Source organism: Chlorocebus sabaeus, chromosome 10 (genome assembly GCF_047675955.1).
Source record: "Chlorocebus sabaeus isolate Y175 chromosome 10, mChlSab1.0.hap1, whole genome shotgun sequence".
Taxonomy (NCBI): Eukaryota; Metazoa; Chordata; class Mammalia; order Primates; family Cercopithecidae; genus Chlorocebus; species Chlorocebus sabaeus.
The window spans coordinates 101,356,088-101,383,988 of NC_132913.1; the positions used below are offsets into that span (position 1 = coordinate 101,356,088).

A 27,901-nucleotide genomic window follows, 5' to 3' on the forward strand; every position below is an offset into this window, starting at 1 on the left:
TCACATTTAAGACTTTAATCCATCTTGAGTTTATTTTTGTATGTGGTATAAGGTAGGGGTCCAGTCTCAATCTTTTGCATCTGGCTAGCACATTTTATTGAATAGGGAGTCCTTCCCCCATTGCTTGTTTTTGTTAGGATTGTTGAAAATCAGGTTGAACATGTGTGGCATTATTTCTGGGCTCCCTATTCTGTTCTATTGGTCTATGTGTCTGTTTTTGCACCAGTACCATGCTGTTTTGGTTACTATAGCCTAGTAGTATAGTTTAGTCAAGTAATGTGATGCCTCCTGATTTGCTGTTTTTGCTTAAGATCACCTTGGCTATTTAGGCTCTTTTTGTGGTTCTATAGGAATTTAAAAATATTTTCTAATTCTGTGAAGAATGTCATTGGTAATTTGATAGAAATAGCATTGAATCTATCAAGTGCTTTGGGCAGTATGGCCATTTTAATAATATTGATTCTCCCTATCCATGAGCATGGAAGGCTTTTCCAGTTGTCTGTGTCACCTCTGATTTCTTTGAGCAGTGTTTTGTGGTTCTTGTTGTAGAGACCTTTCACTTCCTGGGTTAGCTGTATTCCTAGGTGTTTTATTCTTTTTGTGGCAATTATGAATGTGACTGCATTTGTGATTTCACTCTTAGCTTAGATGTTGTTGGTGTATAGAAATGTTAGTGATTTTTGTACATCGATTTTGTATCCTGAGACTTTCCTGAAGTTGTTTATCAGATCAGGGAACTTTTGGGCCAAGATTATTGGGTTTTCTAGATATAGAATTACATCATCTGGAAACAGGGTTAGGTTGACTTCCTCTCTTCCAAAATGAATGCCTTTTCTTTCTTTCTCTTGCCTAATTGCTATGGCAGGAATTTCGAATACTTTATAGAATACAGATAGTGAAGAGGGCATCCTTGTCTGTTGCTGGTTTTCAAAGGGAGTGCTTCCAGGTTTTGCCCATTCAGTATGATATTGGTTGTGGGTTTGTAATAGATGACTCTTATTATTTTGAAGTGTGTTCTTTTTATGCCTAATTTATTGAGGTTTTTTAATGTGCAGATGTATTTTATCAAAAGCCTTTTCTGCATCTATTGAGATAATCATCTGGTTTTTGTTTTTAGTTTTGTTTATGTGATGAATCACATTTATTGATTTGTGTATGTTGAACCAAGCTTGCATCCCAGGGATAATGCCTACTTGGTCATGGTGGATTAGCTTTTCGATGTGCTGCTGGATTTGATTGGCAAGTATTTTGTTGAGGTCTTTTTGTGTCAATGTTCATCAAGGATATTGCCCTGAAATTTTATTTTTTGTTGTGGCTCTGACACATTTTTGTATCAGGAAACTACTGGCCTCATAAAATGAGTTGAGAAGGAATCTCTCCTCAATTTTTTAGAATAGTTTCAGTAAGAGTTATACCAGCTCTTCATTATGTATGTGGTAGAATTTGGCTATGAATCCATCTGGTCGTGGGCTTTTTCTGGGTGATAGGCTAATATGATGTGGCTGAGTTCCCATCCAAATCTCATCTTGAATTGTAGCTCCTATAATTTCCATATGTTGTGGGAGGGACCTGGTGGGAGGTAATTGAATTAAGGCAGGACTTGCCTGTGCTGTCCTTTCGTTAGTGAATAAGTCTCATGAGATCTAATGGTTTTATAAAGGGGAGTTTCTGTGCACAAATTCTCTCTTGTCTCCTGCCATGGAAGACATGCCTTTCACCTTCCACCATGACTGTGAGGCCTCCCCATCCATGTGCAACTGTGAGTCTATTAAATCTCTTTTTCTTTATAAATGACCCAGTCTCAAGTACGTCTTTATCAGCAGCATGAAAATGGACTAATACATAGGCTTCTTATTACTGATTCAATTTTGTAAGTCATTTTTTTGTCTGTGCTGGAATTCATTTTTTTCCTGGGTTCAGTCTTGGAAGGGTGTATGTGTCCAGGAATTTATCCATTTTTTTCCTAGATGTTTTAGTTTGTGTGCATAGAAATATTCATGGTAGTCTCTGATGGTCATTTGTATTTCTGTGGGTTCAGCGGTAATGTCAGGATCAGTGTAACACCCTTTGTCATTTCTAATTGTTTTTATTTGGACCTTCTTTCTTTATTAGTCTAGCTAGCAGTCTCTCTTATTTATTTTTTTCAAATAACCATTGATTATTTGGATTCATTAATCTTTTGAGTGGTTTTTCATATCTCAGTCTCCGTAGTTCACCTCTGATTTTGGTTATTTCTTCTGCTAGTTTTGGGGTCAGTTTACTCTAGGGTTTCTATCTTACTAAGTTTTTCAAATAACCATTGATTATTTGGATTCATTGACTTTTTGAGTGGTTTTTCATATGTCAATCTCCTTAGTTCATCTCTGATTTTGGTTATTTCTTCTGCTAGTTTTTGGGGTCAGTTGACTCTTGGTTCTCTCGTCCATTTAGTTGTGATGCTAGGTTGATAAATTGAGATCTTTCTAACGTTTTGATATAGGCATTTAGTGCTACAAATTTTCCTGTTAACACTGCCTTAGCTGTGTCGCAGAGATTCTGGTATGTTGTGTCTTGGTTCTCATTAGTTTCAAATAACTTCTTACTAATTGATTTCTGCCTTCATTATTTACTCAAAAGTCATTCAAGTGCAGGTATTCAATCTGCATGTAATTGTATGATTTTGAGTGATTATTTCAGTTTTGATATTTAATTTTATTGTGCTGTGATGCAAGAGAGTACTTGTTATGATTATAGTTCTCTTGCATTTGCTGAGGATTTTTTTATGTCTCATTATGTGGTAGAGTTTAGAGTATGTGCATGTGGCAATGAGAAGAATGTATCTTCTATTTGTTTTGGGGTGGAGAGTTCTGTAGATATCTGTCAGGTCCTTTTGATCCAGTGCTTGGTTCAGGTCCTGAATATTTTTGTTAATTTTCTGCCTCAATTGTCTAATACTGTCGGTAGGGTGTTGAAGTCTCCACTATTATTTTGTAGGAGTCTAAGTCTCTTTGAAGGTCTTTAAGAACTTGCTTTATGACTCTGGTTGCTTCTGTGTTGAGTGCATATATATTTAGAATAGTTAGGTCTTCTCATTGAATTGAAGTCTTTACCATTATGTAATGCTCCCCTTTTTTTGTCTCTGTTTGTTTAAAGTCTATTTTGTCTAAAATTAGAATAGATTTTCTCTGTTTTCCATGTACTTGGTAGATTTTTCTCCATCCCTTTATTTTGAGCCTATGAGTGTTACTGCATGTGAAACAGATCTCTTTAAGACAGCATACTAATAAGTCTTGGTTCTTTATCCAATTTGCCACTCTGTGCCTTTTAATTGGGGCATTTAGTCCATTTACATTTAAAGTTATTATTGATATGTGTGAATGTGATACTGTTATCATGATGTTAGCTTATTATGCAGGCTTGTTTGTGCAGTTGCTTTATAGTGTTACTGGTCTGTATACTGTCAGGTTAGGATGCATACACACACATTTTGGCATTCCTGGGAAGGTAAAACCCACCCACATACACACACATTGGCAATGTGATATATGTGGTGGCTGTGGGCCTGGAGGAAGTTGCAGTGGGGGTAGGGAACAGGCAGGCTGGTGTGTGGCCATGGGGGCTGCTCCACTGGACCTCTCTGCCACTCAGGCACAGTTCACCAGTTCAGGAGCTATTATGCGGGCCCCCAGGGCACCGGAGGCTGTCTTACAAGCAGGCATGGCCAGGCTGGGGCCCTGGAAGAAGCCAGCAGACCAAGAGGTGCTCAAGTCAGACTAGCCCCATCTGATGGGCAAGACTGCCCTGCAGAGTTCAAGTCTGAGAGTTTCCCTAGGAATAATGTCTCCTGTGGTAGCATATTGAGCCTACGGGGATGGGCATCTCTTGTCATGCTCTGCCCCAAGTTCTTAGGCACCAAACCCTTTTGGCTCTGCATCAGCTGGCTTGCTGCCCCTACCAATTCTCTAAGCAGCTCTTCGTGCCAACTCAAGTGTCCATGATAGTTGAGGGATCTCCTCCTGCCAAGATTCCAGAGGGCTGTGGCAAGAGTGGGTTGACATTTGTCAGTTCAACTCACCCATTCCTTTGGAGTTGTTGGAGGGCAGGAATGAGTCCCCTGCATGGTAGCCTCCTGTAGGGTTCCCAACTTCCTCCCACTTGAGCACAGCTTTTCTGTCTTCCCTCCATCCACTCTTAGTGCCTTCCCTCTGAAGATCTGTTAGGAGTGTGCCAATTGTCTTGGTCCCTTGGTAGCAGTTGTTCCACCTGGTGGTGTCAAGTTGGCCATCTTCTACTTAAGCAGGTCTTCTTGTTGAATTGAAACTATTGTCATTATATAATGCCCTTCTTAGCTTATTTGGTCTTTGTTGGTTTAAAGTCTGTTTTGTCTAAAATTAAGAGTGCAACCTCTGCATTTTTGTGTTTGTTGTTGTGGTGGTAGTTTACTTGGTTGAATTTTTCACATTCCTTTATTTTGATCCTATGGATGTCATTGCCTGTGAGATGGGCCTCTTGAAGACAGCATACTATTGGGTTGTCCTTCTTTATTCAGCTTGTCACTCTGCGTATTTTAATTGGGAGATTTAGCCTGTTTACATTCAAGGTTACTATTGATATGGGCAAATTTGATCCTGTCATATTGTTAGCTGGTTATTATGCAGACATGTCTGTGTGGTTGCTTTATAGTATCATTGGTTTGTGTACTTACATGTATTTCTGTAGTGGCTGGTAATGATCTTTCTTTTTCATATTTAGTATTTCTTTCAGGACCACTTGTAAGGAAGGTCTGGTGGTAATGAATTCATTCAGCATTTGCTTGTTTGAAAATGATCTTATTTCTCCTTCATTTATGAGGCTTGGTTGGGATGGATATGAAATTCTTGTTTCAAACATTCTTTTAAGAATCCTCAATATAGGTACTCAGTGTCTTCTGGCTTGAATAGTTTCTGCTGAAAAGTCCAGCCTGATGGGGTTCCCTTTGTATGTGACCTGCCTCTTCTCTCTAACTGCCTTTTACATTTTTTCATTCATTTGAACCTTGGAGAATCTGATGATTATGTGCTTTGGAGATGGTCTTCAGGTATAATATCTCACAGGAGTTACCTGCATTTCATGGATTTGAATGTTGGTCTCTCTAGCAATGTTGGAAAGTTTTCGTGTATAATATCCTGATATATGTTTTCCAAGTTGCTTGCTTTCCCCCATCTCTTTCAGGGACACCAGTGGGTCACAGTTTTGGTCTATTTACATAATCCTATATCTTTGGGACATTTTGCTCCCTTCTTTTAAATTCTTCTTCTCTTTATTTTTGTCTGAGTTATTTTGGAGAGCCAGACTTTGAACTCTTAGATTTTATCCTCAGTTTGTTCTATCCTGCAGTTTATACTTGTGATTTAATTATGCAATTCTTGTAGCATGTTTTTCATCTCTATTAGATGAGTTTGGTTCTTTTTTATAATGGTTATTTTGATGATCCGCTCCTGTATCATTTTATTGTGATTCTTAGCTTCCTTGGATTGGGTTTTGCTGTTTTCCTGAATCTTCATGATCCTTGTTCCTGTTCATATTCTGAATTCTATTTCTCTTATTTCAGATATTTCAGTCTGGTTAAGAACTCTTGCTGGGGAAATAGTATGATTATTTAGAGGAAAGAAGGTACTCTGGCTTTTCGAGTTTTCAGAGTTCTTTCACTGGCTTTTTCTAATTTGTGTGGGCTGATGTTCCTTCAATCTTTAAAGTTTCTGTCCTTTCAATTGATTTTTTGTTTGTTTGTTTGTTTTTTCTTCATTGATGCCCTTGGGGATTTTATTATGTTATAATGTGAGTTTGGTTGACTGGCTTTGATTCTATTATACTCCTGGGTCTTGGTGGTGCCCTCTGTAATTACTCTCTGCATGCCTGCCTTTCTTCTGTTGGGCATTCTGATCTATTGAGTTCCCTCAAACAAGGGCTGCAGTTAGCAGACAGCTGTATTTTTGCCAGGTAGGCCTTAATTTGATGTCCATGTGCTTCCTGGGGAAACATGGGTTGCACTTGCCTGCAGAGTTCAGACAGAAGTGGGACCTCTGGATTGGAAGCTCTAGTGGGTGTGGCCCATCTGGCTATGGGAGGCAGAGGGTGTTTCCAGGACAACAGGATCCTGCCTGCACCACTCAGCAAATTCAGGGTAAACTAGGACTGTTGGGCCAGCAGCCCTAGCAGATGTGGCTCACCTGACCACCATTGGCAGGGGTTGGTGACAATGCTTGTCCTGCTTTCTGGGAGCTTCCTAGGACAACAGGAGTCTACCCACTGGTTGAGTTCCCACAGAAGTGGAACTGCTGGGCCAAAAACTCCATCAGGCATTGCTTGCCTGGCGGCCAGTGGCAGGGTTAGGCAGGGTCATGTGCCCTGCTGTCTGGGTGTTTTCTGGGACAACAGAAAGCTGTGCCCTCTAGCTCAGTCCACACAGAAGCCAGACTGCTGGGTCAGAAGCCCCAGCAAGTGTTGTCTCCCTTGCATGGTCAGTGGGATCACATGCCCTACTGTCCAGGTGTTTCCTGGGACAACAGGAGGCCTGCGCTCCTCAGCTGAGTTCCCTCAGAAGCAGGACCACTGAGCCAGAAGTTCTATCACGTGTCACTTGCCTGGCTATCAGTAGCAGGGGTGGATGGGGTTGTCTGCCTTACTATCTGGGTGTTTTCAGGGCAGCAAGAGGCTGTGCCCTCCACCTGAGTTCAACAAAAGTAGGACTGCTGCACTGGAAGCTCTACCACACATTGCTCACCTGGCAACCAGTGATGAGGGCAGGTGAGGTCACATGATGCTGTGCTGTCTGGGTATTTCCCAGGGCAACAGGAAGCTGCACCTTCCAGCTGAGTTCACATAGAAGTGGATGACTGGGCTGGAGGCTCTAGCAGTTCTTGGCTACCTGACTATTCATGGCAAAAGTGGGTGGGGTCATGTGCATCCTCCTGCCACCTGAGTGTTTCCTGGGACATCAGGAGGCTGTATCCTGCAGCTGAATTTACACAAAAGCAGAACAACTGGGCTGGGAACTCTAGTAAGCATTGCCTGCCTGCCTAGCAGTGGTGGGGGTGGGTGGAGTGGGACTGATGGGCCAGAACCTGGTGCTGAGCCCCCTCTGGCAGGGGGGTGGGTAGAGCAGTCTTACTGCTTCCAGGCACTGCAACTATGCCTTTATTCGGGTGATGGCACTGGTGCTGGTCTGCTCTCTGGTCAAAGGCTTGTAGTTCCTTTGGACTTGATAGTTGCGCCTGCAAAATGCCTGGGTGGCTCTCTCCCTCAATCCGGAAGCACGGTTGGGGGCCAGGCAGATTTTCCTGCTCCCAGTCTTGTACAGGTCTCTGTGGAGAGCATGAATCTCCTGGGGAGCTCTCACTCTTTCCCATTTTCAGAGAGGTTCTTCTGGCCCCACATTGATCCCAGACAGACAGCTTTGCTCCTCTCTGCTCTCTGTGTTCTGCTGCCTTCGTGGATCCCAGCATGGTTTCTCAGATGATTGGTCTGCAGGGTCAGTGTTGACTGCCCTTTTAATTCCTCTCTGTGAGAGCGGCACAGATAAGCTGCTTCTAGTCCGCCATCTTGGCCCTATCCCTCATCTTTATTTTAATTTCCTTGTGCCTAGGTAACTTTTTTTGGTACTTTTCATTTTGCTTTGTTTTGCTTTGTGTACTCTCAACCTTCGTATATCCTTAGAAGTTTAGCATGCCTCGTGTAAAAATCATATAGCTAAATTTGTTTCTTTCTAGCCAAACTGAAAAATCTTTCTCCTTTATGTCTTTCAGCTTACACTTTAGTCCATTTGTGTTTGTTGGATTTGTTCATATGCTGGTATTTCCATCTAAAAGCTTATTTTTAAAATTCATTTTCTATTTGTGTCATTTATTCTAGTGCTTTTTTCCTCCTTTCCTGTTTTCTTTTAGATATATTAGATGTTTATAATTGTAAGTTTTTCTCACCCATTTCTTTTTTTCTTACACTGGTTTAGAAGTCATACGCTCTATTACTATTCTTACAGTGTTCACCCTTAACATTTTACCATGCTGACTTAATTTAGTAAAGCCTAAATTGATCAAGGTTTTACTTTCTCTTCTTAATAACACATGAACTTTATTGTTAATATTATAATATCATTATTGTTTTGTTATTTTTATTTTTACAAGCGTTTTTGTTTTATTTTTGCAAGCATTTCATTTATTTATCTGCACAAATATTTGTATATACTTGCATGTTTACCAAATTGTTTGTTTACTATTTCTTCCCTTTCAGATCTTCTGTCCCTAAAATATACGCTTATTAGTTTCTGTAGGAGAGGACTGCTTTGTTTAGTTGGAACATTAATATTTGTTCTTGTTCCTTTTCTTCCTTTTTTTTTTTTAAATTTTTTTGAGATGGAGTCTTGCTCTGTTGCCCAGGCTAGAGTGCAGTGTCACAATCTTGGCTCACTGCAACCTCTGCCTCCCAGGTTCAGACAATTCTCCTGCCTCAGCCTTCCAAGTAGCTGGGGCTACAGGTGTCCACCACCACATCTGACTAATTTTTGTATTTTTAGTGGAGATATGGTATCACCATGTTTACCAGGCTGGTGTCGAACTCCTGACCTCAAGTAATCTGCCTTGGCCTCCCAAGGTGCTAGGATTACAGATATGGGCCACTGTGCCCAGCCTTGTTCTTGTTTTGAGAGAGATTTTTGATAATTCCAGAGTAACATTATTTTATGTTAGCTCTTTGAAGAAATTTCACCCCTGTGATTTGTTTGCTCTGTGATGTTGTTCAAGTGTTTTAGAGATAATGTAGTCATCTTATGAGTGATAGTGAGGATCAAATATATATAAAGTGCTTATTAGTGTTTCTAACACATATTTATCTCTGTATAAATAAATAACCTTATTTTTCTTTTTTCTCTCTTTCTTTCTTACAATTCTTATTCCTGGCAATGCTGCTCAGCAATTCACTAAAATGCATCTAAGTAAAAATTTCTTTTTATTTGCACCACTGTTTATCCTGTTCGGTATACATTTTTCTTTCCAAATAATGTGGTTCTAGGTCTTAAATTTTCTAATTTCTGTACATTCTCAAACCTTAATTATTTGAACGTTACATCTATCTCTTTATTTCCATTCTCTTCTGGAATTTTGATTAGGACAATACACTTTTTTTTATTGTATCTTTTACATTTTTAAACATCTATACTGTGTTCAGTTCCTCATCTGTCTCTAGCTGGGATAATTTTTTCAAATATGTACTTTATTTATTTATTTTTATTTTTTATTTCCATAGGTTTTTGGGGAACAGGTGATGTTTGGTAACATGAATAAGGTCTTTAGTGGTGATTTCTGAGATTTTGGTGCACCCATCACCCGAGCAGTATAAACTTTACCCAATCTGTAGTCTTTTACCCCTCACCCCCCTTCTACCCTTTCCTCCAAGTCTCCAAAGTCCGTTGTATCATTCTTATGCCTTTGCAGTCTCATAGCTTAACTCCCACATATGAGTGAGAACATACAATGTTTGTTTTTTCATTTGTTTCCAGATTTATTTCCCAATTCATTTACTCTGAATTTTGCTGTTTCTCATAAGCTTTTTAACCCATCCATTGATTTCTTAATTTTAATAATTTTATTTTTAAATGTATAAATATATATTTTTTCAGATCTGCAGATTCACGTTATAACCTTATGTGGTTTGATCTTTTTATTGTATCTGTTATTTCCTTATATGCTTACAGTTATATTTTGTACCCTTTAATTATAACAACTAGTGTCCTTCAGGGTATATGTATTTGTTAAATGTATTAGCTCATCCTCAGTCATGGCTTCTTATTTCCGATTATGTGTTTGAGAATAATTTTGTAAGCTCATACTTGGTTGAATTTTATTTGCAGAATTTTGAGTAGCTAATTTCTAATAACTTGGGCTGTATACCAACAGCGTGGATCCACATTATTAGTCAGCTCAGGCTGCCATAACAAAATAACAGAGACTGGGTAGCTCGAATAACAGAAATTAATTTATCACAGTCTTGGAGGCTAGAAGTCTAAGATCAGAGTGCCAACCTGATCAGGTTCTGGTGGGGCCCCCCTTCTTGGCTTGTAAATGGCTGCCTTCTTGCTGTGTCCTCACAGTACAGGGAGAGAGTTACCTCCAGTCTCTTCCACTTATTCTAAAGGCACTAATCCCATTATGGGGTCCCCACGCTCATGAGCTTGTCTAAACCTAGTTATTTCCCAGAGGCCCTACCTCTAAATACTGCCACATTGGAATTAGGGCATCAACATATGGATCTGGGGAAGGAGTGGCACAAACAGTCTATAACATTCACTTTTGCTCTTTGCAAGAGCTTTGGTTCCTTCTATTTGTGTGGAGCCCAGGGAAACTCTGATCTTTTGCATCTCTTAAAACACACCTTTTTGGTTTTAGTGTACCATTCTTTTTCTCTCTCTTGATTTCTCTCAGCCCTGAGAAATGGCCTTTATTTTTTCATGAACCAAAGGTATACAGTTTTCCATATTTCAGGCCATGTCTTTTGAAAGGCAAAACCATTTTGAAAGAATATTCAGAAATTTATATTTGATATATTTTGGGTTTAGTATATGAACTCTAATCTCAATATATTAAAAACTTATGGGAATATTGTTTATTGTTGACTAAAAATCAGTTATGGCACTCACAAAGAAATAATACTGCTTCATTCTAGTTGTAATTATTCCAGTGTGATTTTTTTTTTTTTTTTTTTTTTGCCTGGCACATGGTTTAAAGTGCAAGAGAAGCATATAAAACTTATATGAGACAGTTTTTCAGCAACAGGCAGAAACACACCACAATAATTTTTATCCTGTGCTAATATTTTGGTCCATAATAACATGATTTGAGAAAGATGCATGCTTAAATAATTTTTAAATTTTTTTACATGTATGTTTTTAGATAAATGTATTGTTCAGTCTAATATTAAAAACTAAAATTCTGAATGACAAACATATGTGCAAACAATTGTGGCAAAACCAGTTTTTATTGATGAAGGGACTAGCTGCCATTTGGTGATTTTTCAGCTAGTCAAATTTGAAAAATCAACTGAATCTCCTCTCCTCTCCTCTCTTCTCCTCTCCTCTCCTCTCCTCTCCTCTCCTCTCCTCTCCTCTCCTCTCCTCTCCTCTCCTCTCTTCTCCTCTCCTCTCCTCTCCTCTTCTCTTTTTTTTTTTTTGAGACGGAGTCTCATTCTGTCCCCCAAGCTGGAGTGCAGTGGTGTGATCTCAGCTCACTGCAACCTCTGCCTTCCGGGTTCAAGTGATTTCCTGCCTCAGCCTCCCGAATAACTGGGATTACAGGCATGTGCCACCATGCCAGCTAATTTTTTGTATTTTTAGTAGAGATGGGGTTTCACCATGTTGGCCAGGATGGTCTCTATCTCCTGACATCATGATCTGCCCGCCTTGGCCTCCCAAAGTGCTAGGGTTACAGGTGTGAACTGCTGTGCCCGGCCCCTTGGATATTCTTTTCTAACTCAAATGAGAATATCCTCACTGTATAATCCACCTTCTCTCCAGAAACTTCAAGCTCTTCCTCTCTCATGGTGACTGTTTCTCTGCTGCAGATAAAAATTACATTTCCCTCTTAACTGAAAAATACCCAAGCCTATGAGCAAGAAATCAATTTTTTTTTATCCTATTATTCCCTCTGTCAGAGATGCCAGGAACTTTTTCTTCTTCATTTGTAGCATAATTTCATTCATGCATGCATGCATTTATTTATTTACTTACTCTAAAGCATTTACTAAGCACTTTAATTGGTCAGTCATAAGGCTTGATGCTGTAGAAACAGAGATGAAACGCAGTTCTCCATCGTAAAACAGTCTGGCAGGGAGGAGGAGGATAAATAAGTGGTTTATTACAATTTGATGAGAGAAAGTACCTAAGAGAACACATTTAAAAAGCATGCATTGCAGAAGGATGTGTAGAAGATGATGGAAGTAAAATTTTCTTGCAGCTGATGTTACACACGCACACACACACATACACAACCAACTAGATGTTTCTGTTAGTGTCATTGAAAACTACCCATTTTTTTTTTTTTTTTTTTTTTTTTTAAGACTGAGTCTTACTCTGTCATCCAGGCTGCAGTGCAGTGGTGTGATCTCAGCTCACTGAAACCTCTGTCCCCTGGGTTCAAGCGACTCTCCTGCCCCAGCCTCCCATGTAGCTGGGATTACAGGCACGTGCCACCATGCCTGGCTAGTTTTTGTATTTTTAGTAGAGATGGGGTTTCGTCTTGTTGACCAGGTTGTTCTACAACTCCTGACCTCATGCGATTCGCCGGCCTCGGCCACCCAAAGTGCTGGGACCGCGTCCAAGCCTGACACCTACCCATTTCTTAAACTAGCTTTTATGTCCACCACTTGAAAGCCACTGCTTTGAGGTCTACTAATTACCGAAAGGCAAAATTGAATGAGTCATGCTCAACCACCCAGCCCTTAAACATCTCTTTGATCTCTCATGACCTAACTCAAAGATATCTCATTCCTGATTCACTTCTTCCTTCATCCAAACTGCACTCCTGAAGCACTTAATTAATCTAAACATAAGCAATGCTGACTTACTGTTTCATATTGTATTATGTTTTTGAAACTGATTTTGCTCATCTCTAAATTTTTATTGTTCTGAGGTCCGATTATCCACAGAGCCTAATATGTACAACGCTGAGCCAAACAAACACGTGGTAACGAAAACACTAATTTAGTGAATTAATCTAGAAGAATTAATCTAGAAACTAGACAGCAGCAGTTTCTCTCTTCAGCTTGAATTACTAAGCAATTCAAGTTAGCAATTGTGTAGACTCAAATAAGATAATAATATTTAGTCATTTAGATATGCCACTACAAGTAAAAATAAATCAGATACATATACATACACACAAATTACTTATAGAATGCAGTATTCATAAAACTTAATTATGTTACTTTTTAAACAAGCTGTGTTTTTATGTTTTTGCAAATAGTGGCAACAAATTGGCTACTTCAAGTGGTGACACTACAGTTAAATTATGGGATCTATGTAAAGGCGATTGCATTTTGACCTTTGAAGGACACAGTCACGCAGTATGGTCCTGCACGTGGCACTCCTGCGGCAATTTTGTGGCTTCCTCCTCACTGGATAAAACTAGCAAAATCTGGGATGTTAATAGGTAAGCAGTACTTTAAACATTACTAATCCTCTGTGTTGATACATACACATAGGTAAAGTTCTTTTTTTTTTTTTTTTTTTTTCTCGTTGCTACCCCTGGGAAACATTAAAAGAAACTGTTAGTTGATAAGATTATAGAGAGTTACTTAAATAATCTTTGTGAAATCCATTTCTAACTCCATTAATCTTTGTTGATATAATAATTTCTTTCTAAATATAAGTATCAAGATCAAGCCTGTGTAATAAGATTAGAATTGCTTCATTGGAAAGCTGTTTGTTTTAAGCAGTATAGAAACAAATACTTCTTTTAAAGAGTTGGATTTTTAGTTCTGCTTTCCACGGGCTTGTTATCACTCTGTACTGTTAAATTTAATAGTTTAATGAACATACATCTAACAGAACTAATTATTTTCTTTATGCTTAATTTGTTATGTTGTGATATTCTTGATTAAATGTTTCTTGTTAATTCACAAACTGTAGGAAATAGTATATTGTATTGTATGTAAAATCCTATACATATCATGTGGATTTGGAAGTGTTATGTTTTGATTTTAATTCAAGATAGACAAAGTCATTATGTTTAAAATATTGAAATTACTATCACCCGTATATTTTGGGTGTTCATTACATTCTGTTAGGTTTGCAAATATGATACAAAGAGGTAAATGTAGCTACTATCAAATATGCTAACTCCTTCAGCTAAGGGGTTATATATCATCCATCAAACTTTCTCAGTAGTCTGTGGTCCCAGCTCTGGAAGGGCCTCCATCCAGTCAGAGGAACACCCATAACAGCAGAGAAGTGCCCTCTCCTCAGAGGACTGAGGTTCCATTTTGAAGGTCCCCCCTTCAAGGGTCTACCTTATTCCCTGTGTTCGCTCAGTCCTAGGGGTGGTAGCTCTTTCTTGAAGTTGTTATCTCCATGATAACTTTAATGTTCTCTTTTCCCTTTTTTAGTTACTTGGTTAGAAACTTTATTCAGTTTTTACCATCCTGTATGTGAAATTATTATTGTTACAATGATAGGTGCAAGTTCCGTATCCTGATAAGTCCGTGAAAGATCCAGGGCATTAGTGGATAAGTAGCATGATCCACCTGAGTCATAAAGCTATAGCTAAATAAAATTAGCATGCTCCATAGGAGAAAACGTGATTGTGAACAACATATTTTAGACCTATGTCTATCTGAAATAGTGACAATTTCAGATAGCTTTTAATTCTCAGATGAGTACTTACTGTTTATCTGGAATGTCTAATCATGTATAATTCTTTATTATATTTCTATAAGGGTGACTGGATTTCATAAATATTATAATAGATCAATAGAATTTTAACACTAGTATTTAATTTGAATTTTGTATCACTTTTGACTTAGTTGAGGATCATAATAGAAAACAGTGATCTATTCTAAAATGTGATATGTCTTTAGAACTCTTAACTACTCAGGGTGTTTAAAAGCAAACTATGGTTAAAAAACTAATACTTAGTAGTCTCAGCCCTACTTGGAATGATTTCAAACACTTTGACTTTACAACTTTTCTTTATGACCCTGGTATCTAAATACTGACTTCCCATTGGTGCCCAATAAATCTTGATATAACAGATCAAAATTGCTTCTGATTGATGCCAAAATTCTTTAAACTTCAAGTTTCCCATTACTGTCAAGAGTTCACTTTCATCATCAAGGACAAAAAAAAAAAAATTGTACTAATTTTGACATTGAGGCAGTGGATAAGTATTGACAAATAAAGTAGAAATTGATTGTTTCTATAGTGGCTATTGATATGCCTTTCAGAGTCACAAAGTTCCAAGCTCTAATTTATAATTACTCTCAGATCAATACTATATAGATATGTCTAAAACTAGTGTCTTTCTTCAAAATTTCATAGATTATTTGAACTGGCTTAGTTACTTAAGGCAAGAGATTATTTGCCTTGATAAGATGGATGATGGTGGAACTATGCTATACTGTGTCATATATTCTTGGCTTGATACTGCACATATATATGTATGTATGTTTCAGAATTGGACAATACTTGGTAAGAACATCCATTTAGTTCCTCACCAAAAAGTTGGATCACTGTGAAACATCAACAATACAAAAAATTTCATATCAAGATTCATATTTACTGAGTGCTGATCAGAATCTATGAACAATTATCTATGACAGTCTGAATAATTCCATATATATACACTCCATATATATAATATATAATTCCATATATATATACTCCATACACACACACACACACACACACACACACACACACACACAACAAATCTTGCTCTGTCACCTAGGCTAGAGTGCAGTAGCGCAATCTCAGTTCACTGCAACCTCCGCTTCCTGGGTTCAAGCAATTCTCCTGCCTCAGCCTCCCGAGTTGCTGGGACTACAAGCCCGCACCACCCCACCCGGCTAATTTTTGTATTTTTAGTAGAGACGGGGTTTCACCATGTTGGCCAGGCTGCTCTCAAACTTCTGAGCTCAGGTGATCCGCCCACCTCAGCCTCCCAAAGTGCTGGGGTTGCAGGCGTGAACCACTGCACCTGGCCATGCTGCACAGTTCTTAATAAATAACAAATTTATATTGGTAGACAGTATTAGTCACCAGAGAAGAAAGAATTTAGAATACATTCTTCTCTTTTCACACCCATCCTTTCCTTCAAGCTTCTGGGTCAGTCTTGAACAGCCTTGATTGGTGTTCTATCCCTAGCCCTGCAACTGTTTCAGAATTGGACAATACTTGGTAAGACGATCCATTTAGTTCCTCACCAAAAAGTTGGATCACTGTGAAGCATCAACAATATAAAACACTTCAGATCAAGATTCATATCTACTAAGTACTAATCAGAATCTGTGAACAATTACCTATGACACTCAGTCTAAATAATTCCGTACTCTACAAGGTTTCTGTGAATAATTAACAGTAGCTTTTTTATTATCTTCTGAATGATCAGATATATAAATTGTTATGTATTTCACTTAGTGGTCATTTGAAAACATACACACTAGTGTAACCCAAGCAGAGAGTGCATGGCACATGGTGGTTTACTCACATAAATGATTAAAGAGTGAATCAACAAGTAAATATGGCAAAAGTATTCTAAATATTCTCCCTGTCCCATCCACATTCAAACTATAATATAATTATGCTCTCTTATCCTACACAAATCAATAAAATGATGAAAATGAGATAGAAAAATCAGAAAATATCTCAGCTATAAAAAATAATTTGTATTTCTTTAGAGGCATTTAGAGGCATTTGTGCATAACATTAATCAATAAGTATTCATGAAATGACTTAACAGTGTTGGCCTGTGTTATAGACCTAAGACAATTCTCATACTCAACCATTGCCTTCAATGAGATTACAAGTAACTTAAAATGCAGCAGTTTTGAAGCAATAAGGGAATATGCAATGCATCTACCATTTATATTTATAATATCAGATCAGGTATTCTAGTTGACTCCTGGCTGCTTTTCTTCCAAGGTAGCTGGGTATTTGGCTGAGCAGTTATATCACACTGTTACTCTGATATTTGGAAGGCAGACCATGTGCCTGCTTTGCTTGTAACTTGAAAGAAAAGGGGTTGGAAACAGTCAAAATGTTACTGAATGTAGCTCTTCCAGCTGTTTTAACAAGGTGTTACACAGGCAAGAATTGGGTGGTTTGTATCAAGGACAGTAGGAAACAGACGGACTTGTAAAATTCAACAGCTTCTTGACCCCAAATGTTGGGAGATAAATCTGTGGTCCTAATTTCTAAGTGCATTGTGTCTGATGCTCTTGCAATTACATGGGAAGAGGAAAATAAAGAAGGTTTAAGAACTATGTTTACTTTACTTTGTGGTTACTGTGGCATTGCATTGCCTGGAAGCAATTATATTAGAAACCTATCAAGTTTTTGAGAGAATTGGATTGACAAGGAAACTATGAGCCTATCCTTAAACCCCCCTGACTCTTCAAACAGTGAAACAGTCCTCAGAGCCCCAAACTTGCATCCAAAAAAAGTGGACTTGTATTTTTGCACAGTTCAGAAGGCAGGCAGAGACCATAGCACCAATCTCAATATGGCCACAGAGGATAATGAACAAGAAGGAACCTACAATGGAACTAAGTCAGAAGCCACAAAAACAATGGGGAACGGTGCTCCTCTGGGAGACAACCATGGTCCAGTCAAGGAACTTTCCTCAGTACCACAGCAAAGTTCCTCATGATGCCTGCCTAGTTTTTCACTATTTGGACTAGTGATGCTTGCATGTTTCTCATGTTTCTATTTTCTGTACAGTTTATTTCGCAGTTATTCTGTCCTTACTTCACAATGATGCATTGTGTTCTTGGTGGTGATGGTGGTGGGAAGCAAAAAACTTGTATTTTGTTTCATTGGTTACCGTATAATGCAAGTGACACTGTTGAACCAAATGATGCAGATTGTGTGTCAGCCACAGATCATGAACTGTGAGACAGGCAGTAACTGAAGAAGAGATCTGGGGATGTTTCTTTTTTTGGTTGTGGAGGGAAGAAAGTCAGTGAATATTCTATTTGTGGAAGAAAGGATGACACAGATATTTGGTGAGAAAAAGGCCAAACTGTGGCAGAGACTGTTAGCTTTTCACTAGAATCCACTTTTTCCTTCTTCCATATTAGTTGGGCACTTGGCAGTATATTTAAATGATATTTCTTGGCCTCAATTAGTTAAGTATGTCTATGTCACTAAGTACTGTACAATAGAATATTAGTTAAAGTAGCAGGCACTGTATCCTTATTCGTCCTGCCTTGTGGTGGAATGGAATACCAATGACAATGAGCACAATAATCTTAGAAGCCTATTATTGAAAATGACAGAACAATTGTCAAGCTGCTTGAAGTAAAACCACCCGTTTTGTAACTCCAGTTAGCCTGCAACATTCTCTGGACTCTCCAGCAATAAGAAAATACACTTCTAGGCTGGGCGCGGTGGTTCACGCCTGTAATACCAGCACTTTGGGAGGCCAAGGCAGGCCGATCACAAGGTCAGGAGATCGAGACCATCCTGGCTAACAGGGTGAAACCCAGTCTCTACTAAAAACACAAAAAGTTACGTGGGCATGGTGGTGGGCACCTGTAGTCCCAGCTACTCACAAGGCTGAGGCAAGAGAATGATGTGAACCCGGGAGGCGGAGCTTGCAGTGAGCTGAGATCATGCCACTGCACTCCAGCCTAAGCAACAGAGTGAGACTCCATCTCAAAAAAAAAAAAAAAAAAAAAAAAAATGACACTTCTACTTGATTTGAGACATTATATTTCCAGTCTATTTGTTACGGTATCTTTGCTTGCCTAGTCCACTATAGGCACCCATGAATACTTTTCAGGTGATATGTTTTTCCCTCATGACATATTATTAAGGCAACCAAGACAAGCTCTGAAGTGTTCTCAAATTATTTGAAGGAGTAATCATGGAAATTTTGTGCTGATAATAGATGACTAGTCTACTCCCTCTTTTTTCTTCTCTTGCCCCTTCTTTCTTCCCATCTTTATTGTATATTTCAATGCTGTTGGAGTCCATGAAGTCCTGCTTGCCAATAGCAACATGTGTAAGTTGAATGCTTGGTTTACATGGAGGTAATGCTTGTAAGACTAGTTATACATTATAAAAATATGCAACTGTAAGTGTCTCCATTAGTAGGACACTGTTTCAATAATGATGCTTTCACTGAAATAATGAAAAACACCAAGAATTTAAATTTTATGTAGCATTGACCACGTTTCCTGATAGGAATGAGTTTTGCTCATTGTAGTTAAGCTGATGGAATAAAAATAGTACCTTCCATGTGGTTGATCTCACAGGTTTATTTGATTATAGATCCAACAAATATGCATTGAGCACTTCGTTCTATGCTTTATTCTAGTTACTAAGCTATAATATTGGGTAAGATAGACAATAACTTCTGCCCTTATGTCGATGGCATTATTTCGGGAGGCAGAAAATAAGCCAAATGAAAAATGATAATAATTAATAATTACGTATAATATTTAGAGCTGACAAATTTTGTAGAGGAAAAATAGAGCACAGAAGGTGAAAAGGTATAGCAGGCATTGAAAAGCTTGCAATTTTAAACAGGAAGGTCGAGAAAATTCTTGTTATAAAGTTGACATTTGGATAACCTGAATAAGGTGAAGCAGCAAGCCAAGTAGATACTTGGGAGGAGAATATGCCAAGCTCTTCTGATCAGAAAGCTTTCCTATGGTGGTAGCATGACCCATGTGACTGCTAAGCAACAAAGAGGCCAGCATGACTGGAATAAAGTGAGCAGATGAGATAATGGTGGGGGTAAGGCAGTTAAATGTGTGTGCACATATAACATAGGGCCTTATAACCCCTGTCAATTACTTTGACCTTTAATGTCAATGAAACAGGAAATCATTAGAGGGTTTTGAGCAGAAGAGTCTCAATCTGTTTGACATTCTAATAAGATGACTCTGGCTACTGTTTTGAGATTAGATAGTGGCAGAGGAGGGGTGGAAGCTTAAAAACAGGCAAAAGACCAATTGGGGAACTCTATTGTAACAATCCAGGCCAAAGATGTAGAAGGTTTTAGCCATGAGAATAGTGAAGGTCAGAAAAATTGTATTCTGGATAGATTTGAAACATAAAGACAACAGGAGTTTCTGAAGTGTACTGTGAATTGTGAGAGAGAGAGGAAACAAATGACCTGTTACATTTTCATACAACTGAAAGGCAAAGGCTCATTCTCTTTATACTGGGACACTAATATAAACATTATAAAAGGCTTTTCCAACCAGGTGTATCAACTGGTGATCCAGAAACCGTGACAGAATGAGGAATGCCTTCTCATTGTTCATCTAACATTTCCACTGAAGAAAATGGAATGTTTCACTTCTGCACACTTCCTAGGATCACTTCATTTTTATTTTAGTAATTATGTAGCCAATCATAACCCCTGTGCTGGATGAGATGACAGAAAAAGAAGTCTATTTGTAAAGAAAACAGATCAATTAAGAAAGAGGAGATGTGAAATGTTAAGACTGTTGTAATGAATCACTTTCTGTTAATGATATATACTATTATTTTGAAGGGGAAGGCAAACAATGCATGAAAGTGGACTCTAAAATTAAAGAAATGTTCTTATTACAAAACCAATAATAATAAGATAGCACCAAACTAGTAATACAATGGAGTTTAGTATTTATAACACACAATGTTCCATTAGTATATTTTATGTTCTTTATGTTTCATTTGCAAAGTTGGCTATGCTAGCAAAGGAGGATATATTGTATAATATGAATGGGTTTAAAACACCATAATGTAAGAAGAAGTATTAAGACTCAAGGGCATGGATTATTGGTACATTAATACCTGTCTTATATTGTAAAGATTCCCACTTTGCCTTCTTATACTTAAAAGGGCACCCAAGGTATATATTAATAGACTGTCAAAGTAATGCTTGAAACGTAATTATGTTACATTATAAGAAATAGTAAGATACTTAAATTGACCTCTTGTGATCAATTTCTCCTGTTACACCAGGATAATTAATTATTACATCTTCTTGGATTTTCAAGTACATCCAAATGAATTGTTCCCCCTTGACATATGGGCTTGAAATGATATCTGAGTATTATGGAGCATAAACACATAAATAAGCACAAAAAGTGAAGAAAACAGAATACAGCATGTATTTTTTCGTTTCCTTTCCCTCCCAAAATTACATAATTAATAAGCACTATTCAAGAAATACCTACCTTGTGAAGAAAATTGTATTAAAACTAAAGTTCAGATTTCATTTAGCAAGTTATGTCATGATTGAAAAATTGAGAATCTCTTTTCACATTCAATATGGCTTTGTGTGTATGTGTGAAGATTGGCTCAAGCAAGTGTCCACTGCAATAAACTTGATGTGAATGTTCTTTGATACCAGTATACATGGATCAATAATTTAAAAAAAAGGTAAATGTCATTAGGATTTTAAAATTCATCCCTATTCCTTTCTACAGTAAATGCTATTACATATCAATGAATTGTATAATTTGGATCTAACATGCTACATAATGTACACTTTCTGTTTGTTCTCTCATAAACCAAAAAAAGCTATATATTAGACATAATTAGAATGAGTACAAATGAAATTAAAGATATTCCAAAAAGAGTGAATATATATATATATATTTTATGACATGGTAAATTTCTGCTTTATTACTGCCAATTGAAGCAAGAACTTTACCATGTGAAATACGCAACACCTTTTCTCCAACTCTACACAAAATAATCTGGTCAATGTGTAAGTCTTAGTCCTCCTCGATGCTGATAACTAACAGGGTTTAGTGTATTTCTGCACTAATGTATGTTAAACTGATATGTAGCCATAGTCCACCTGAGGTAAAAAATGAAAATCACGTTTGTTTTATATTTAAGATTTAATTGTACATGCATGCATGTGTGTGTGTATTCTCACACATTTATGTATACTTATTTGTATTGATGAAGTGAGTTTATTCAGCTCAAAATTAATTATAGAGTGGCAAAAACTAATTATTTAACTATCTTAAATATTGTAAATCTCAATCAAAATATTTATGTATTATCTATTACTCCAAAACCGAGCTTTTAAAACCATTTTTTTCAGACAGCAACCATTATTATTATATCCCTAAAACATTGTTTTTGTAATTATTAAAACGGTTTTAATTTCAATAAAAATTTAAAATTTGATTCAATTACTATGGAAACAAATCAAATGTCCAAGGACAGCAAATCAAAATAAAAGAAGTAAACTGGTTACTAAACATAAAAAATGGCAAGCAATACAATTTTGGCAGAATTAAACTAAATACTTTCTTATGGTTAAACTATACTGTTATGTGGAAAATCGTTTCTGTTTAGATAATAAAGATGAGGGTTTTTTTTCTCTTAAAGGACTAGAAAATATAATTTCGATAGAAAATTTAAGTAATGTTACCTCCCATTGTCTGATATGAGTTTGTGCAAAATCCTAACACTTATCAAAAAGAGCAGAACTTGTTAACTTGTGTTCTGGGTAAAAAGACTGGACCATCTTCAGTTAAGGAACCATGGAATAATCTTTGGTCTCCATGCAATCTAGAATGAGTCATGAGGGAAGCAATACCTCCAGCAGAATTCTACCTTCTAGAAAAATATCCCTTCCTGATTTTTTTCCATGCTTTCTTATATCCTTCACTAAATTTGACAACTAATTACTAAAAATCACTCCTACTTAGAAACTGATTGTTTATTTATCCAATATTTACCAACTCTGCACCTAGTCATATCCCTGGAGCTGGGGATATAGCACTGAATGGAATGGTCCAGACCCTTGCCCTTGTGCAGCTTACATTGTAGAGAAAAGTGTCACTGGTTACCTGTGCCTTATAAATCATTAGACAAACTCCCTGACTTGGCCATTGATCAAAAGATTAATTCCTTCCCACTAGAGATGACAAGGGGGTATCACTGAGAGTGACTCTCTTCCTCAGATGTCATGAATGAATCCTAGTTCTCTATTGATGGAAAGAATTAAGAACCTTTGGAGTAATAAGCCACCAATGAGGTGAACATTGAAAATGGTGCCAAGCCTTCTTATCTTTACAAAGATGATTTTAGTTTTCACGAGCTTTAGGATTCTTTTCAGGTACCTGTCACACATAAACGACCCAATTAAGATCGTTTGAAGCAGTTTTCACATGAAGAGCAAACTTTCCTGTGATGGTTCTATTTCAATTTGCTTTGGGATTATTATGTCAGTTTGCTTTTTGTTTTGAGTAAGGAAGAAAATAGTGAAGTTTAGAAAAGTACACATTAGCAAGAATCATTATAAAATGCTATTCAGCAATAACAATTAGAAATAATAATATAAAGATGTGCTGTATCTCAACCTGTTTATGTTTAAAATTTTTATCTCTGGCTAGTAAAAATTATGTCTTACATATGCAGACAAATTCAGAGGGATCCAAAAATAGTGTTTTCCTATTTAACGTTGAAGATGTAGAATGACATAGTTATCTTTTGTATTTTGTTTCAATACATGTCCTAGTAAAATTTCTTATCTACAAATTCAAGGCATATACGTACTATTGAAAATTTATGGTAATTTTATAAATATGCATTTGAAAAGGTGCAAAATTTTAACCTAGAAACACAAAACATGTAATTATATAACAGCCATAACTACCATTAAAAAAGTGGGCATTTAACTTTTTAAAATTAGCTGTGCCAAAATATCTGACACATTTATGAAAACCTCTGATGGTTCCAATTTTAGAGGTGACATATGATTTATTTCATTGTATATTTTTCTAGCTATTTTGTGAAAATTTTTAAAAAGTTATTTTAGAGATAGCATCTTGCTGTGTTGCCTGGGCTGGAGTGCAGTGATACAATCATAGCTCACTGTAGCCCGGAACGCTTGATCCCGAGCAGTCCTCCTGCCTCAACCTCCTGAGTAGCTGAGACTACTGGCAGGCACAGCTACACCTGGGTAATTATGTATTTATTTATTATTTTTTAGGAATAGCAGTCTCCTTATGTTGCCCAGGCTGGTATCCAATTACTGGCTCCAATTGATCCTCCTGCCTTATTCTCCAGAGTAGAGAGGATTACAAGCATGAGCCACCTGCTTCTGGTCACAAATCAAATGCACTTTTTAGAAAATGTTAATGCCGGTATCTCCAGAATAAATTAACTACACTACTTTACATACATAAATTAATATAGCATATGTTTATGCAAAACTATAATCATAAATTATATATCTGCACCCCAATAATAGTACCTATGTTCCTAATCTTTATGAATTGTAAATCTCTTATACAAATAACATTTTAATTAACAAATACACATAAATTATATATACAATAACTTCTTACCCCTAACTCTTATTTTCTCCTAACTTATTTATAAACAGTCTGCATTGTGTTAGACTTGAGGCTTTCAGTGATATCTCTAACAACAAATTATCTCTTCATTACCTGAGTTACAATGATTCTCATTATCTATGTTCATATTCTTACAAACCACCAAGGAACCAAACCCTAAATTGAAAATGATTGTTCACCTTCTCTTGTGAGGCCATCAGGATTAATATCATTAAATTAACAGCCTTATTTATCTGGGTCACCACCAAAATGCCAGCCATTATATTCTAGATATTGTTCATATATCCACCAGTCAGACTCTATCTCTCACTTACCTCTGATCTCCTTCCACTGCATGGTTTGGAATTAAATATCTGTCATCAACAAAATATTCTATATCCTCAGTCCCTTCAATGTACAATTTATCTTCTTGCTTATACTGGCTATCCATCCTTTGAGAATATCAATTTCCTTTTCTAATTGAGCCTGTAACTCCTTCTTTTTAATCCTTCTCTGGAGATTTATAATCATAATGAACGTTAAGAATGTGGATGCTATCACTGAGGTATATAAATATAATTTATTTTAAAATTTTGCATACATATATAGACACACACATAAACACACACATATACATATATACAGAGAGATAGATTGTTCTTGGGATTGTGACACAAATTTCACAAATTTTATTTGTTTATTCACTAATGGGTTTCTAGTAGTCAAAACACTGAGCTTGGAACATACTGGGAAAGTAGTAAACATTTGTTGAATTAATTTCTTAACTAATAACTTACGTTCCCTCCTGCTCTTCACGTCTAGACCACTTTACTTCCTCTCTCCTCCCACAAAATTACAGCTTTTTATACGTACTTGCTTTGTGACTATACCGTTAGCTTCCATTCCATTTTAGTCATATACTGGCCCCTTCATTACTCTCATCATATTTTGAATAACATAGCGCTTGACTTACTATCATCCTTGTTTGCAACATGGACATTGAATCCAATCTGAAAGTCCAGCCAACACACTAGTCTCACAGTTTCTTCCTCCCTTGGTTCCAACTTCTTTCAAGTCTTGATTTTACGTTTTCTAGACTGTGAGCACCAATTCTTCTCTCTCCAGCTTGTATACTCTAATCAGTCACTGCAACAATTCTTTGATACCAGCAGTATTAGTAACTAATTGCTTACACCTTTTTATTATTTTGCCCTTGATAATAGCCTCCTCTTCTTTCCTTCTTCCCCTGAGTAGATGCCAAGGTCTTCCTCACATAGTTTCAATTTCCTGCCCCTCTCTTCTTCCACATTTCTTGCCTGTCAAAACCCCAACTCTGGCTAAACCTAATTCTCTGCCTGCTTTGCCTACATCTGTTCAGCTGAGCATGGCTATGGAAAAAAATCAGAATCAGGCTGACCTGTTTCATTTCATGTTTATAACCTCAACTCACAAGTTGAAAAACTGAATTTTCTCTGTCAATTAACTTTCTACAATATAAGATGAGTATTTCATACCTTTCTCCTCGATATTCAGATCCCTAACATTCTCCGCAGTCACTTTTTCTCTGAGTGACAACATGGATTTTTATGTCACTGAGCAAATAGAAGAAACAGAAGAACATTTTTATTCTTCCACCAAATCCATCAATGATTTATATTTCCTTTTTCTCTGGGTGTTGGTTGGGTATTTCTTCTGTATTGACTTACCTGGAGCTGGGGAGTCTGGAATAGTCATTCACCTGTTTCTAGCTTCAGTTGGAACAGCTGGGGAAAGTTTCTATGTGATATCTCATTTCCACATAGTAGCAGAAATGGGCCAGCAGCAAGAAAAAGCAAGCTCCAATTAACAAGAACTCATTCAAACCTTACTTACTATTGTATCATTGACCAAAGCAAGTCATATGGTCAATATTATAGTTCATGTCGGAGTGGAATACTCAAAAGTGTGCATATAGGAAAATAAATAATGGCGACTTCTATGGACTAAATGTTGGTGTCCCTCCAAAACTCATGTGTTAAAGCCTAAATTCCCCATGGGATGATATCTGAAAGTGAGGCCTTTGGGAATTAATTAGATCATGAAGGTAGAGCCCTCGTGAATGAGATTAATGTCCTTATATAGGAAGAGACAAGAGACTTTAATTTCTTTGTTGTCCAGTGGGGGCCAATATTCAACATTCTTAAAGAAAAGAATTTTAAACCCAGAATTTCATATCCAGCCAAACTAAGTTTCATAAGTGAAGGAGAAATAAAATGCTTTACAGATAAGCAAATACTTAGAGATTTTGTCACCACTAGGCCTGCCTTACAAGAGACCCTGAAGGAAGCACTAAGCATGGAAAGGAACAACCGGTACCAGCCATTACAAAAACATGCCAAAATGTAAAGACCATCGAGGCTAGGAAGAAACTGCATCAACTAACGAGCAAAATAACCAGTTAATATCATAATGGCAGGATCAAGTTCACACATAACAATATTAACCTTAAATGTAAATGGACTAAATGCTCCAATTAAAAGACACAGACTGGCAAACTGGATAAAGAGTCAAGACCCATCAGTCTGCTGTATTCAGGAGACCCATCTCACATGCAGAGACATACATAGGTTCAAAATAAAGGGATGGAGGAAGATTTACCAAGCAAATGGAGAATCAAAAAAAGCAGGGGTTGCAATACTAGTCTCTGATAAAACAGACTTTAAACCATCAAAGATCAAAAGAGACAAGGCCATTACATAATGGTAAAGGGATCAATTCAACAGGAAGAGCTAACTATCCTAAATATATATGCACCCAATACAGGAGCACCCAGATTCATAAAGCAAGTCCTTAGAGACTTACAAAGAGACTTAGACTCCCATACAATAATCATGGGAGACTTCAACACTCCACTGTCAACATTAGACAGATCAACGAGACAGAAAGTTAACAAGGATATCCAGGAATTGAACTCATCTCTGCAGCAAGCAGACCTAATAGACATCTATAGAACTCTCCACCCCAAATCAACAGAATATACATTCTTCTCGGTACCACATCGCACTTATTCCAAAATTGACCACATAATTGGAAGTAAAGCACTCCTCAGCAAATGTACAAGAACAGAAATTATAACAAACTGTCTCTCAGACCACAGTGCAATCAAACTAGAACTCAGGACTAAGAAACTCAATCAAAACCGCTCAACTACATGGAAACTGAACAACCTGCTCCTGAATGACTACTGGGTACATAATGAAATGAAGGCAGAAATAAAGATGTTCTTTGAAACCAATGAGAACAAAGATACAACATACCAGAATCTCTGGGACACATTTAAAGCAGTGTGTAGAGGGAAATTTATAGCACTAAATGCCCACAAGAGAAAGCAGGAAAGATCTAAAATTGACACTCTAACATCACAATTAAAAGAACTAGAGAAGCAAGAGCAAACACATTCAAAAGCTAGCAGAAGGCAAGAAATAACTAAGATCAGAGCAGAACTGAAGGAGATAGAGACACAAAAAACCCTCCAAAAAATCAATGAATCCAGGAGTTGGTTTTTTGAAAAGATCAACAAAATTGACAGACAGCTAGCAAGACTAATAAAGAAGAAAAGAGAGAAGAATCAAATAGACGCAATAAAAAATGATAAAGGGGATATCACCACCGACCCCACAGAAATACAAAGTACCATCAAGAATACTATGAACACCTCTACGCAAATAAACTAGAAAATCTAGAAGAACTGGATATTTCCTGGACACTTACACTCTTCCAAGACTAAACCAGGAAGAAGTTGAATCCCTGAATAGACCAATAGCAGGCTCTGAAATTGAGGCAATAATTAATAGCCTACCAACGAAAAAAAGTCCAGGACCAGATGGATTCACAGCTGAAT

General features: G+C 37.2%; 1 protein-coding gene across 1 annotated transcript in view; it reads left to right on the top strand.

The window, feature by feature from the left end:
- The window catches only part of LOC119625297 (sperm-associated antigen 16 protein), a 572,840-nt gene that overhangs the window by 58,461 nt on the left and 486,478 nt on the right, over positions 1–27,901 (top strand). The window contains exon 2 of the mRNA XM_038001577.2: positions 12,969–13,154. Within this exon, the coding sequence (XP_037857505.2) occupies positions 12,969–13,154 (186 nt within the window). The remainder of the gene's footprint in view (positions 1–12,968; positions 13,155–27,901) is intronic.